General features: G+C 44.4%; 1 protein-coding gene across 1 annotated transcript; it reads right to left on the bottom strand.

Annotated features, from left to right (window-relative positions):
- Positions 1-8,229: 8,229 nt before the first annotated feature.
- Positions 8,230-9,156, bottom strand: Olfr1350 (olfactory receptor 1350). The gene has a single exon (NM_146389.1). The coding sequence runs from the start codon at positions 9,154-9,156 to the stop codon at positions 8,230-8,232; it is 927 nt and encodes a 308-aa protein (NP_666501.1).
- Positions 9,157-14,437: the final 5,281 nt, after the last annotated feature.

Here is a 14,437-nt window from a genome sequence, read left to right as displayed (position 1 = left end):
TATTTGTCATCTTTATTAGCCAATCAGATAATTAAGGGATATTCCTCTGCATGTTCCTGTTTAAGGCCACTTGCCCAAGAGCCTGTGAGTTGTGGTACACCCTTTTCTAGGACCTATCCTCAACTAGTGACTTTAATTTGTGACCTCAGGTGTCCCGGAGTCCCCAAGTCCACCTTCAACTTGCCTCCATTTAGGGCCTATCCTGAACCTCAAGGTTTGAGTCTGTGTTCCCCAGGATCTCACTGGGGCCTCCAAGAATCTTAAGGAATTGGAGACACACACTTCTTTCAGAAAAGACCACAGATGCAATACAGATTGAAATTATTCACATGTATCAATTCTTGCAGGGCAGCCATCTCAAAGCCAAATCAGAAACATTCTGGCAAAAGCAGATGGCAGAAAGGTTTTTAAAGGCAATCAGTACATTACTCCATTTCTGCAACACTTACATTGAGGAATTGCCCACCTGCCCTGGCTACATGAGGAACTGTCTCACATCCCCTGCCCTGGCAACAAGCATCTTTACAGAAGCTGGAGCAGGCAGTTAATCATTTCACACGAGTTATACAGTGCTGCAGGTTAGCCTGATGCTATTTGTATTCTGATGTTAATTCTGCTTCCTCAAGAAGGGTTGTCCCCCTGACCCAAAGAGCAATGTTATGTTAGAATCACATCTAGCGTCCCGACAGACCACACCAGGTCAATACAGTATCACGTGAGAAAGGTTTATTGTGCAGGAAGGGGGCAAAAGGGGGTGATTGAGACAAAGGGAGAAAAGAGAGAGAGCAAAGTGGACAGTGATGTAACTGCTCACAGGTAAGGGTGGGAAATGAGCCAGGTGGATGTTGGGAATGTGAGAATGTATGACAATTGCCATGGCAACAGATGCGCAGATCCCTGTTGCCTATGGGTGACGTCAATGTCATCACTGGATTCCGAGGTGACTTGCAACTGTAAGTTGCTGGTTCCTGATACCAACAAGCAGTATATCAGGTGCTCAGGTGATCTCATGTGAACCTTCTTCCCATCTTAACTAGTCCATAAAAGCTAGAGCCTGTGATTGGGCAGTGGAGGGGAAAGGTGGGACTGGAGGTTTGAGAGTCGGGGCAGGTAGAGAGGAAAGGAGGATGAGAGGGGCATGAGAAAGAAAAGAGAAGGAGGAAGGAGCCTAGATGAGCTAGAACCACATGGCCAGAAGAATCCACAAGTAGCAAGGTGTTGAATAAGTATGTTAGATCTGCCCAATCTAGGCATATAGCATATAATTATGGTAACTGGCCTGTGTGGTTTTTATATGGTCTTATTGGGGTGGTAAATTCCAGTATCGATACAGTTTTGAGGAAAGGGGCAAGAATCTAGGATTTTCAGGAATTTAGGTCAGAGGCCAATGGCTGCTAAAGTAGATGCCGGTACAAAATGGAATTTCCTTAGCCATTGTATGCAAGAACAAACATTATTGTTCACTCAGTTTTGCACATTGCAGAACTTCTGTCACCACCACCCTATTGTCACCACTGTTGCCTCTTTTCTAGGTGCATGGCAGGTACATATACACGTGAGGCTACTATGTGGTTATCTGGATATTTGGTTCGTGTTTTTATAATTATAAGTGATACTGGGATGACAATCTTGGTATTTATATCCTGCCCTCCACCCCCAACCCCGTCAATTTAGGATTGCTTTCTTAAGAGAAATTTTGGCAAAATGGAATTGATGGGATCTGAAGATGTAAAATTATTATGAAGTTCTTAATATATATAGACTAATTTTGGAAACATTGATTTGTTCTGTGTGGGGGCTGTTGATACAGAGTGACATGTGTTTATTCCTCCCAGCTGGCATTGTGTAATACAATGGGAAATCTAGTTGTGGAATTTGTCTATCGTTTATTGCGAAGTCTGTAAGAAATCTGGCAGTCTTAGCTAGTTAACAGATTTATTAATGAGTGGTGGATTTATTGATAGTGGTAGATTGCCTTAAGGTAGGGAGGCAGATCTGTGTTCGAGCTGTCAGGCCACAGCTACCTTAGCTATCAATGTAGTCAGAAATCTGGGGAAGAATAAGTTACAATCTAGGAGTCATGTATTAATTAAAATTATAATTAATCATCTATAGTCCAAACAGTTCCCAGGTCCCTGTGGTCTCCATGGCAACTTGGTGGAGTCAGTCTGGCTTTCAAGCCCAGAGATGGAGAGGTTTTTTTTCTCTGTGGAATAGAGTGAAATGAGAAGTGACCCACCTTGACTTTAGGCAATATGAGGCATTTGACTCTCCAGTTTGTCCAGTGTAAAACAAACCTGGGCAGGGCAATGGTGGTGTTTCTCCGTGGTTATCCTACCACAGTCCAGGCAGTCTTTTGTAGCTGTGCCCAAAACCTTCTGAGACCTTGGGATGGAGGGGGTGGTGGTTACTGTCGGGCTTTGGGAGATTCTGCCTATCATGAGCTTAAGTATTGATATCTATTAACAGACCTCTGACAAGTTGGAGAACTGTGTCTACTGGTCATATCTGAGTTAGACAACTTATGTTTGTTAAATTATTTGAGACTGTATATAGTAAATATATCACACTATAATTTAGTGGCAATAGCAAAAATCATTTACCAAGACAGAATAGGAATGAACATCTTAATTGTTAACAATTAAGTAACTTTGACAGGTTGCATAGTATAGAAAAACATATTTTGCATTAGTAGAGAAACTCTTGGATTAGAGTTGGTGTGGACCAGAATGTAAAGAAATAAGAAAGATTATAGTGGTGGCTTGAGACCATGGTGACAGAAAGTGAGTGTGTCCAGGCAGGTTCAGGCCTGTGACACGAACTGGTGGGCGAGCAGGCAGTGGGATGGGCCAGTCGACGGAGCAAGAGACAGGAGCACCTGCATGTGCAATTGAGGCTCGGGCGTGGGAAGCATTCGCAGCCTGAAGAACACAGATCGCAAGGAGCCACAATAGTGGTGGCTAGTGGTGGCGACAGAGTCAAGAGATCAGGGCTGTGCACAAGGAGGCACCAGGCCTGCTGTGGTCATGGGCAAAGCAGGCACCATGGTGGCAGGACCAAGGGAGGGCAGTGTGAGTAAGCAAGTAGGGCAGGACTTCCTCCTAGCAGCCAGACATCCCGACCCAGTGCTTTCAGAGACCTCGGTGGGTGGGGGAGGGAAGCACCTAAAGTAGCGGTCTGTATCCTAGTAACTCCACTCAAGGCTGAGTAAAGAAGGCAAGGGCGGCACTGTGCTGAGGCTGGAGAGGAAAATGTGCCGGCAGCAATCCCATGCAGGGACAGTTTGTGCATGTGGTGGCAGGGGAACGTAGCACAGCATCCTGTCCCAGACAGGGCGCAGGAAGCACAAGAGGGCAGGGCAAAAGTTGCTTTCTCGCAGCTGCAGCAGAGCTCGAGCAGCCACAAGGGGTGGTGGTAGCCTTGGTGGGCAGAATGTGGGAGCAGAGTCCTGGACAGAGAGAGAGAGTGAAAGAGAGAACAGGGGCAGATGTGGCCCTGCATGGGGGGGGGGAATCTTTCTTGTCAGTTCTTCTTGAGGCGGGGGGGGGGGGACACGTCGGTGGAGGGTAAGACTTTGTCTTATGAGAAATTTAGGGTTGCTGTATAATAAAAAGTTACTTATCTAAGCCTAAGTTACTATGCTATTGTAGTTAACCTGCCTTTGTGATCCTCTGAGGCCAGAAACTGCAGTTTCTGGCACTTAGCACCATTTCCTCAAGCCACAAAGGATTAAGTATTAAGCTGTTGTTCTATCCCAGCTGGAACAACTGGGCTCTAACTTTCAGTCTGCTAGTCAGAAGTCACAGGAGGAAGAGAAGTCACTTAGAGAAGTGATTATAGAGTTTATTACTAAGTTGTAAAAAGTTTCCTCTGAAAGCTCTCTAAGGGGAAAAGCAGAAAGATCCTAAGCAGGGAAAGGGAAAAATTCTCTAAGTGGGGAAAAGGAAAAAATTCTAGTCTAAGTGGGGAAAGGCAAAAAATTCTCCTATAGAGCCCATTAATCTCTTTGTCCTCAGTCCTTATACATCTTTCAGAATACATGATCACATGTTACAAAGTTCATCACAAGTTCACACACAAAAAAATCAAATCATAAATTGAAATAGAAGTTTACAACAGAGAATGTTTACATGCGTATCCATTAGGAGTAATTATCTAGCTAAACATCCATCACCTGTCTCAGCTGCACAGGTTCACTGAAGGGTTAAAACCATAAGTAACTAAGTTATTAGTGAAGTTTTGTATAGATAAACCCAGTCAATATTTTGTCTTCTGTCCTAACAGCTATAATAATTCATTAGTTCCCTTTTGACCTTTGGTTAGTTGTGAGTAGGAGAAAGTCTAGTTTCCGTCTTAAGAACAATTAATTGGTGACACTTGGGACACTGGCAGAGTTCTCATCGTAGCTTTGATTATCAAAAAAGAACCTACCTAAAAGCAGTCCCATTAATAAAAGGGCTTAATAATCACAGATATAATTTTAGGAATTCTTATAGGATCATCATTAAGACTTTAGTCATCTATTTGTCTATATAGCATCACTACAAGAGAGTACATCTTTGCGGATCTGCAGAGATCTGCTCCAGAGTGGTGTGCTACTGCTTAGTGACAGAACAGGGAAAGCATATTTATAGCAGGAATCTTTCCTAAAATGAGTCCCTCACAGCCTTGCTTAATGAGGGTTCACCTGTCGCAGATTATACAGTAATCAGAAGCAGGCCACTTCAGGATGAGATCACCTGCTAGTTATTAGCTTGTCCTTCATGCTCCTGACATCTCTTCCCTTCGAATAATATAAATGAAGTGTATATATCTCCCTTTGAGCAGTCCTGATAGCAGATCCTAAGTGCTTGAAGATGACTGAAAGAAGAAACAGAAGGAAAATAACCAATCCTATAATAATTCCCAAATTTATAAGAAAATTCCATAAAGAATTATCTTTAACAAAATTTATGATTGAATTTGAAAAATCTCCTGACACAGATGGGCGCTTGGGAAAGCAACATCTCAGCAGACAGAGTCCCCGGCAAGTGGCAGGGCCAGACCTGTTTTTCACACAGTGAACAGAAATAGAGCCAATGGCAAGAGAATGAGGGAGGGAGAGGGGAGAAGTCTACACTACAGATCACTAGCAAGAGAGTTATTTTAAAATGCCAGTTTAGTGGCCATGTAGAGATATTACTTGCTGCATACTGTGAATTAGACTGGGACATCCCAGTAAGAAGGGACAAGGCGGCAAAGACTGACCCATTGGATGACAGTAGGGTTATTAATTACTCCTACCAGCGTTCTGAGGATACTATTAATAACCAGAGAGACTTCTAGCCAGGCCAGACCAGGTCTTCACGTAGTGGTCTGGGGGCTAAGCTCTGGGCCTGTGCCCTGAGCAACAGAGAACAGTCCACCCAGGCTTGGGATTTCTCAGCAGCAAAAAAGGAACCATCTCAGAGGAGAGAGGAAAATCTCACCCTAGGGAAAATGTCCTAGAATGAGGGTCTGTGAAAAGACTGAATGTTTCTACTCTCAAGGGCAGCACAGGGGCAGCTCGGAGCTGAAGAACTCTCCCCTTGGACCAAGGGAACGTTTACACTGACCAGTGGGGAGAAGACGCTTACCAGGTCTCTGAAGTTTGGGCCAGTGAGCATGTGGTAGCAGGGTCGGGGTGCAAACCTGAACAGTTTCTAAACCCGAATCTTGGCACTAAATGTTGTGTTTCATTAAAAGATAAAGAAGAAATATGTTTGGTGAATGTCTAATCATGTATGGGGGGGGGGCTCCCTCTGCAGGCCCATGCTGAGGCATCCATTCCCACAAGGGACCAGCCACACAATATAGTACATAATAGAGATTATTCAGGGCATTGGGAGGGGAGTTGAAAGGGTAGTAGAGAGAGGTTAGTAGAGCAGAGAAAGGCAGAGACTATGAGAGTAGAGGAATAGAGAAGTAGAGGCTGGCCATGAACATGGAGAGAGAGAGAGAGAGAGAGAGAGAGAGAGAGAGAGAGAGAGAGAGAGAGAGAGAGAGCGAGCAGGAAGGGGAATGGAGATAGAGGGGGGAAGCAGCGAGAGGACAGAGTGGGAGCAAGAAGGCAAGAGCAAGAGAGAGAAGAAGGGGTAAGCAGCCCCTTTTATAGTGAGTCAGACACACCTGGCCATTGCCAGGTAACTGTGGGGCAGACCTTAGACAAAATGCTAGCACATTGTGTTTCCCTACACTTTTCAATCATTTTTCTTTAATATCTTTCCTTTATACCGACTGCTTTCTTTATAGAATAAAGATTAACACCCACTCCCTCCCACACTTATTTTGGTCTCATGTGCTTTCCTCGGCCTGTTTTAGACTTTTTTGAATATTTCTTTCCAGCAAGGCTTCAATTACATCATTTGGTCATTTTCCTTTCTCAAGCCTTCAAAATCTAACCCCCTGTAGACAGAGTGCTTCATTGTGGAGGTTTTTATTTATCAACTCTTGAGTTGAACTTGTTGACCTGTGTGAAAAGGTTCCTCGTCCTTACGGAGCCCTTTGACTCAGAATAACGAAGGACAGATAAGGTCATATTGCATAGTGCGGGATCTGGTTCGGGGCCATTGTCTTGTCTTGTTTGTTTGTTTTCTTAATTTGTCTTACATCAGCATTCTTTGTAATTTTTGTAATTTTGGTTCTTCAATCATTATGCTGCCTATAAGTGTACATGTGATTTTTCTGCTTTTAAAAAGATGTGGTGACCATGATTGTTATTCCACATTGAAATCTAATCAAAATTCTTCTGGTGTGTTGTAATGAATTTATAAGTAAGATAATAAAAATATTTTTAAAACATACTATATTGTTTGTGCTTAAGTGTGTGTGCATGTTTATGTGCTCTCTCTCTCTCTCTCTCTCTCTCTCTGTGTGTGTGTGTGTGTGTGTATGTGTATGCATGTGTAAAGGCACATGTTGAAGCTCAGAAGAAAACACTCAGGAGTCAGCTTTCTCCTTCCATCTTAATGGGTCCTGCCTGGCAATTGAACTTGAGTTGTCAGGATCAGCAGCCAGCATTTTTACTTGGTAAGAGGTGTCTTACATTTACTATTAGCACTAAGAATATGATATTAACCTTTTTTTTTTTTTGTTTATCCTATGTCAGCCAGTAGTGCATTTTTTAATCTCATACTGTCCCTACCTTTTTTTAAAAATAAATATGTATTTTTAAAAATATTTACATATACAAGTATGCATTTCTGTGTGAACTGAGTGTGTGTGTGTGCACGCGCATGTGTGTGTTTATGTGTGAGTTTCTGCACTTGAGTGCAGTTCCTGTAGGGGCCAGAAAAGGGCATTGGATCCCCTAGGACTAGAATTGGCAGTTGTGAGCTGCCTGATTGAGGATGCTCAAACTTGGGACTCTGGAAGAGCACTAACTACCCTTCACTGCTGATCCATCTCTCCAGTCCCAGTGTGTAGTTATTATGGGGTAAACCCTTCCATACATTTCTCAATGATAAAACCCTAACATCTCAGGAACAGGGTTGCCTTAGCATTGCCAAGGAATCCAGATACCTGAATGCTTCATAGAAGCCTCACTCAGTAGACCACACTACATGATTCAAGCCAGCCCCATCTTACAAAAGCAGGCAGCTGCTTATTCTTTAATATATATGAATATCTAATGCATCATTTTCCTAGGAAGAGGCACAGAAACACCTACTCGGCCCAGTCAGGGCAGTGGCAGAACAAAGCAGTGATTCTATCCAAGTCTGGTTTGATGGCCAGTGAGTTTATTAGAGTGAATTACAGCAGCATTGTTGTGGGGTTAAGTAGGGGAATGTGGACACCTTGGGCAGCAGCTTCACTTCAGCATGGCCAGAGTCTTGGGAAAGCTGTGTTACTCTGGGCCCCTGCGCAAAATGCTGGCAGCTACCTCAAGTCTGTTTGCTTAACCTTTGTGAGTGTCTTTGGTGATTCTTCTAAGTTTCTTGTGAGTGCCTCAAGCCATCTCCATTCCTTAACCAGGCCACATGTTTCAGTCTGGAGGAAACAGAAACACTAGAAAGTGGGCAGCCATGGAAGTAAACTACCAGTCAACACATGGGCTAATAAGTAAACAGTTTACCTTGGCCCCTAAAAAGCAACACAAGTGGCCAGTAACTATTCCAGAGAGTAACAGTGGCCTTTCTGATGGTCTTCAGCATGGTTTCAAGAGGGAAAGTAAGCTGGTTTCTGGAACTTCCCGTGTCTAAGTGTCAGGATCTAGGATGGCACCTGTGGATAAAGCTTCCGCAGAGCTGCTTTCATGTCCTTGTTTCTGAGGCTGTAGATAAGTGGATTCAGAGTTGGCATGAGGATAGAATAGAATATGGCGGCCATGCGCCCTTGCAGTGGGGAGTAGTGGGCTGTGGGCTGCATGTAGGCTGAACTTCCAGTGCCATAAAACAGAAGCACTGTGGCCAGATGGGAGGAACACGTGGAGAAGGCCTTCCAGCGGCCAGCTGCAGAACGGATGTGAACCACTGTGTATACAATAAGAACATAAGACAGGCAAGTGAGGGCAAAGCAAGTCATGATGACACATCCACTAACTATAAAACCTGCAGCCTCATGGCCTTGGGTGTCACCACAAGCTAGATGCATGAGTGGGGGGATGTCACAGAAGAAGTGATCAATCATGTTGGGACCACAGAAGGGCAAGGAGAAAGTGTTGACCATGTGGAAGGTAGAAAAGAGGAGTCCACTGACCCAGGCCACCACTACCAGGGACACACAGGTCTGAGAACTCATGGTTACCCCATATGTCAGGGGTCTGTAGATGGCTAGACAGCGGTCAAAAGCCATGGCAGTGATGAGAAAACATTCCAGAGAGCCAAAGCAGACAAAAGCAAAGAGTTGAGATGCACAGGCTGGGAGGGATATCTCTTTGGTGTCTGCCATGGTAGCCACCAGGGCCCGAGGCAGGGTGGTGGATGTAGAACAGAGATCCACTAGGGAGAGGTGTTTGATGAAGAAGTACATGGGTGTGTGCAGATGGGAGTCAAGAGTCACAGCTATCATGATAGAGACATTCCCCAGAACCGCAGCCAGGTATATGAGAAGAAAGATGGCCATGCTCAGCAACTGTAATGCAGGAACAGCAGAGAAGCCCTGGAGAATGAACACAGACACTGTGGAGAGATTGGCCATGGTGTGTCTCTGGAAACTCGGAACAAGGAGCGGGCATGAAGAGAATCAGCAACCATAGCAAGGACCTACGAGGAAAGGAAGAAAAAAAGATGTGAGATATGTATCTTTACAGCCTTGATCAGAGATGCTTTTTACTGGAGTGGATAGTGATTAATGCAGAGACATATTACCATCGAAAGCATTGACAAACGGCTGTGAGTGCTCAGCCACAAATGGAACACCTTTATCAACTCTCTCTCAGGCATCATGGAACATCATAGAATGGGGGCAGAGAGAATGTAAGAGCCCAGAGGATGGGAATGGGGGAACAGGTGCTCTGAAGTGCTGTCCTCTGACCATGACATGGCTGTTGCACACACGACACACATGACCGAAAGCACCTGTGGTTACCTACACAAGAACAAGTGAGACATAATTTCAACATGGATGCGTGTGAAGGCTTCTGAGGTTCCACCTCTACCTGAGGAATAAATGGTAGTTATGGTGGTGAGTCCCTTTTCTTTGAGGTGTGATCACTGGTAGGTTTGCCCCAGTGGATGGCCCCAAACCCCAAACATATGGGCAACACTAATAGAACTCAGTTTGCTAAAATTAATGATTATGTAAGAAGGACACGAAGTTGTGAGGGAGACATGGGGGCGGTCTGGGAGGGATTTGGAGGGGGAAGTGAGGGGTGAATTTGATTGAGATACATCGTATACATGTATGAAAATTACAAAGAAAGAATAAAAGCATTTTTAAGACAATTTGTTGCCTTTGGAGAGAATGCCCATGTTTCTTCCTTAAAACCCACGTGTGTTTCTTGTCTTCCTCTGAGATCCCAGACTCCAACACCTACAGAGACACTGCACATGGAAGAGAATGAGGTTTGCCAGTTCCAGATCTGTCTGTAAAAATCTCTCATTTTCCTATATTGTCAATTAATTAAAATGTAAAAACCTATGCCTATCTGGTTAGGGAGATGGCTCCATTGTAAGGTGCTTGCTAGATATGCATGAGGACCTAAATTTGGTTTTCAACACCCACATGATAAAGCTGGTCTAGTGGCAAACATTACAACATCCCACCCACCCCACCCCACCTCACCCTGTGCTGGGGAGGTAGGAGGCTTGCTGGCCAGTCCTTCTAGTAAAATTGACAGTAGTAGGTTCAGTAAGAGATTCCTGTCTCAAAAAATAAGCTGGAGAGCAATAGAGGAAGACACTTTGTATCTGTCTATGGCTTTCATAGTTCAGTGCTTTTTTTTTCTTTTTCTTTTCTTTTCTTTTTTTTTTTTAACCATGCATCCATTTATTTCTTTTTCCTCTATTGAGGCAAGATCTCATAAAACTCAGGTTGGCTTTAAATTCAATGTATAATTTAAAGTAGTGGTGGTGCATGCCTTTAATCCCAGCACTTGCGAGGAGGCACAGACAGGCATATCTCCGTGAGTTCGAGGCCAGCCTGGTCCACAGAGCCAGTTCTAGGACAGCCAAGGCTATGCAGAGAAACCCTGTCTTGAAAAACAATCATTGTGTAGCTGGGGATGACCTTGAACACCAGATCCTTCTACTGCACTTCTCTAGTGTTAGGATCAACGGTGTGCATGCTCACACCTAGGTGAGGTGGTGCTGGACATTGACACTATCAACTGAACCACATCACCAGCCTTCCATGCACACTACTAGAAAACTCCACGGTATTTTAGGTGGAACACCCAGTTTGGGGTCTAAAGGTCTGCTCTCCTTCCTCCAAAGCAGAGTTCATTTCTTACTCATCTCTTTACTCCCCAGCATCTCCTAGTTCTCTATTGCTCACCCGTGTGGTGTGGTGCAGAGACACCAGTAGGCTACCTGTGCTCTAGCCACACTAGTCACTGGGCAGGGTGACTGCCAAACACCACAGCTTCATCCCAATGCCTCTCCCTCCCTCCCTCCCTCACCAGTTCTTAGCTTGCTCCCCAGGTATGGCTCGAAGACCCAGACCATGCCGTTACTTCAAAACAATCCAGAATCATGCCAGCTGCTTGGCTGGGACCCCCTGGCTCTCCTGTCCTACTCATAAGTAAAAATACTAAGCAAACACCACCATCTGCTCCTCCCTTAGGAGGCTTCCCAGTTTCTCTCCTTCCTCTTTCCAGGAAGATGCTGTCCCTCTTCAAGATATGGGCATCTACATGAGATGGTTTACAAGCGTAAACTGAGGGACTACACTTATTTCAGTGGAATCATCAGGCAGCAGCCTCATGTATTAGTGCTCTGAGAGACTGAAATGCACAACGATGTTCCAAAAACAAAACAGAACACTGACCAGCAAAGGTAAATCAGTGGGTTTAGTGCTTGCTGCCAAGACTGACACCCTGAGTTTGAACTCTCGGAAGCCACATGGTGAATGGAGACAGCTGATTCCCACTAACTTACTTTCCGTGTGGTGTGTGTGTGTGTGTGTGTGTGTGTGTGTGTGTGTGTGTGTCTGTATCTGTGTGTGTTTAACATGTATCTCCCACAAACAGTTAAATAAATGAAATGCAAAAATAACCCAAAATAACAAAAACCTACTAGACATCCACCCAACCTACAATATAACAAAATAACAATATAACAAAATAACAAAGTAACAAAAACCTACAGCATCCACCCAACAACTTCACTGCCTTTTGGAGAAACTGATTTGCATGTGAATTGTTTCCTGTTGTCTGGTGTGCAGAAGGATAACTCTCACTATGCTGTTATTATCATACACACACAGTTTGCCAGGGATTTTTTTTTTCATTTGTAGTAGAGTTAGCAATGACATTGTCCCCACCCCCACAGCTCTTTGTAGCCCCAGGGAAACTTCCAAGACACCAGGGTCTTGTCTTATTGGGAATCTGAACTTTTTCCTTCTGCTAGAGAATATTATTTGTTAAGCTTTCTGTGGTTGTTTTAGAGTTTTGTTTGTTTTGGTTGATTGGTTGGATGACTGGTTTTGGATTGTTGGATCCCCTTTCTTTTAATGATAGGATCTTAAGGTAAAAAAAAAAATTGGGAATAATCCAGAGGTGGATCTCCAGACCCACTCTTCGCTAATTAACTGCTCTGCTTTCTTGTTTCGTTATCTGCAATGCAATGGATTTTAATCTTCCACTAGTGTGTTTATTTGCGTGTAAGTTGAGCACACATTGATGACACAGTGAACCCATGAAGGCCAGAGGACAACCTGGGAGTGTCAGTTCACTACCTCCATCACGCAGATCCCTGCAACTGAACTCTGGCCATCAGTTGTGGGAGCAAACACCTTCACACTGAGCCATCTTGCTGGCCCCCGCAATATTTTCTTTGACAGGATCTCATGGTACCTAGACTGCCCTTGAACTCACTAGCTTAGAGGGTTCTTCAACACATCTTCCTCCCTTCAGCTTCTCAAATACTGGGATTGCAGGTGTGCACCACTGTGCCTGGTTTTATGCAGTACTGGACATTGATTTCAGAGCTTCATGCAAGTTAGCAACTGAGATAGTCCCCCAGCTCCTTTATTGGCAATGCATAGAGCTAATACCCTCTCAGGCAGTTGCCATAATAACTAAATGAGGTTAGCTGGTGTACAAATAAGCCATTAAGGGACTTTATTATCTCCATCCACACCATCTACATCTCTTATAACTTTATAAAAGCCACCTCCATGGCTGTGAGTAGCAATAGCTATAAGTGGACAGAGCCTCTAGGTTTGAGCCTCATTTCTTTCATTGGCTAATGAGAGTTCACAGACCATTGATTCTAGTGTGGGATGAGATTCTGTGTGTGTGTGCATATGTACACATATAAACACATGGATGCATATTTATGTATACCTGTATGCATATATGCATAAATACATATTATACACACAGCTATATATCAGCTCTCCCATCTCCCCAGGCCTGGCTCTCAGAATTACAAGGAAGGCATTCCTATCTCACAGGTGAGGAACTGAGGTTTAGAGAGAAGGAGGGAGAACATCCTGGGTCAAGGTCTCTCTCACTGCAGACTTTGTGCCACATCAGCCAAGCAAGAACCAGCTAAATGCTGTGGGAACCTGACTCGGCTCTGAATGCTTTTTCCAGCATCCTCTTACCTTCCCACAAACCCAGGGAGGGAGGACAGCCACCTCTTTATCCCCATTTCTCAGGCAGAAAACAGGCAGAGAGGTGAAGGAAATTGTTCAACTTCTCATAGTTACTGCAGCCGAAGTCCTCTGAAGAAGATGTGGGTATTCAAAGCCCACAGACTATTTGAGCTCGACTGACAGATGGAATCTTGCAGATAAAGAACCAGAGTTGTCATAATCTATCTCTAGGTCCTTCTTATAGTATCAACCTCCTCATCCAACATATCCCTTACTAGGTACAATTACAAGCCAGGCTATTCCAGGACTCAAGAGGATCAAGATTTGAAGGCCAGCATCAACTACAGAGTGAGTTTGACTGAGGCCAGCCTAGATCACAGGAGATATTGCCTCAGTAAACAGCCCCACAAAACCTTTTGGGTCTTATGCCAAGCCCAACAGACCCCTAGCATCTAAAACAGATGGAGAGATTATCCACCTAGCTAGCATGCCTGTCTGATATAACTACTCTTGACTCCCTTTAGTCCTGTGACTGTAAAGATCATGTCACTTCTACAGAGAGAGCATGTCCTTCAGGATAAAGAATAGCTGTGAGTCTGTGTTCCTGTGTGATGGTGATTTGGCTAAGAGTAAATGGCCTCTTTGTTCTCTATAGAGCAGATGCATTTTTATGTTCATGCTGTGATGAAGGTGCATGTCCCACCCCCACAGTCCACAATGTGCATGCCTCTGCTGTCTCAGGCATCCCGGGCAACAAAATGGCAGCTGCTTAGAAATTTGTAGCAGGAATACTTACCTGGCTGCTGACCACTCTCCTCATACAATAGGTGAAGCTGAACCCTATTTCGTGCTGGGATGGGGGCTAGTTGAGTACAGACCCAAGATGAGAATTCTGTACTCAAGGATGAAGGCACTTTTTAAGCCACAGCAAGGATGGCTTTGGGGATGTACCAGGTCTGCTGAATTTCTTAAGATTGGCACTGAGCCACAGCTCCACCTCTGGGTTGTTTCTCAGCTTTTCTTGGGAGTTTGCCCAAGCTCACCTCTGGGACCTTGTGTCCTGTGGTAGTCCTAAGCTCTGAGAATGAGACTCTTCAGCAGACAGGAGGAGATCAGCCCTGGCCCCAGCTGTGACCTTTCTAAAATTCTGGTAATACTCATGGGAGTAAACATTGTGATACTATTTTGCCTTATTGGTACTTTGCATTTAAAACTGTCA

The sequence above is a fragment of the Mus musculus genome, chromosome 7 (genome assembly GCF_000001635.26).
Source record: "Mus musculus strain C57BL/6J chromosome 7, GRCm38.p6 C57BL/6J".
Lineage (NCBI taxonomy): Eukaryota > Metazoa > Chordata > Mammalia > Rodentia > Muridae > Mus > Mus musculus.
Note: the sequence above shows the minus strand (reverse complement) of the source record. Positions and strands in the feature narration are given on the sequence as shown.

Excerpts from the sequence above, each read along its gene's own strand:
- Olfr1350 (NM_146389.1), bottom strand. The coding sequence starts at position 9,156 with ATGGCCAATCTCTCCACAGTGTCTGTGTTCATTCTCCAGGGCTTCTCT.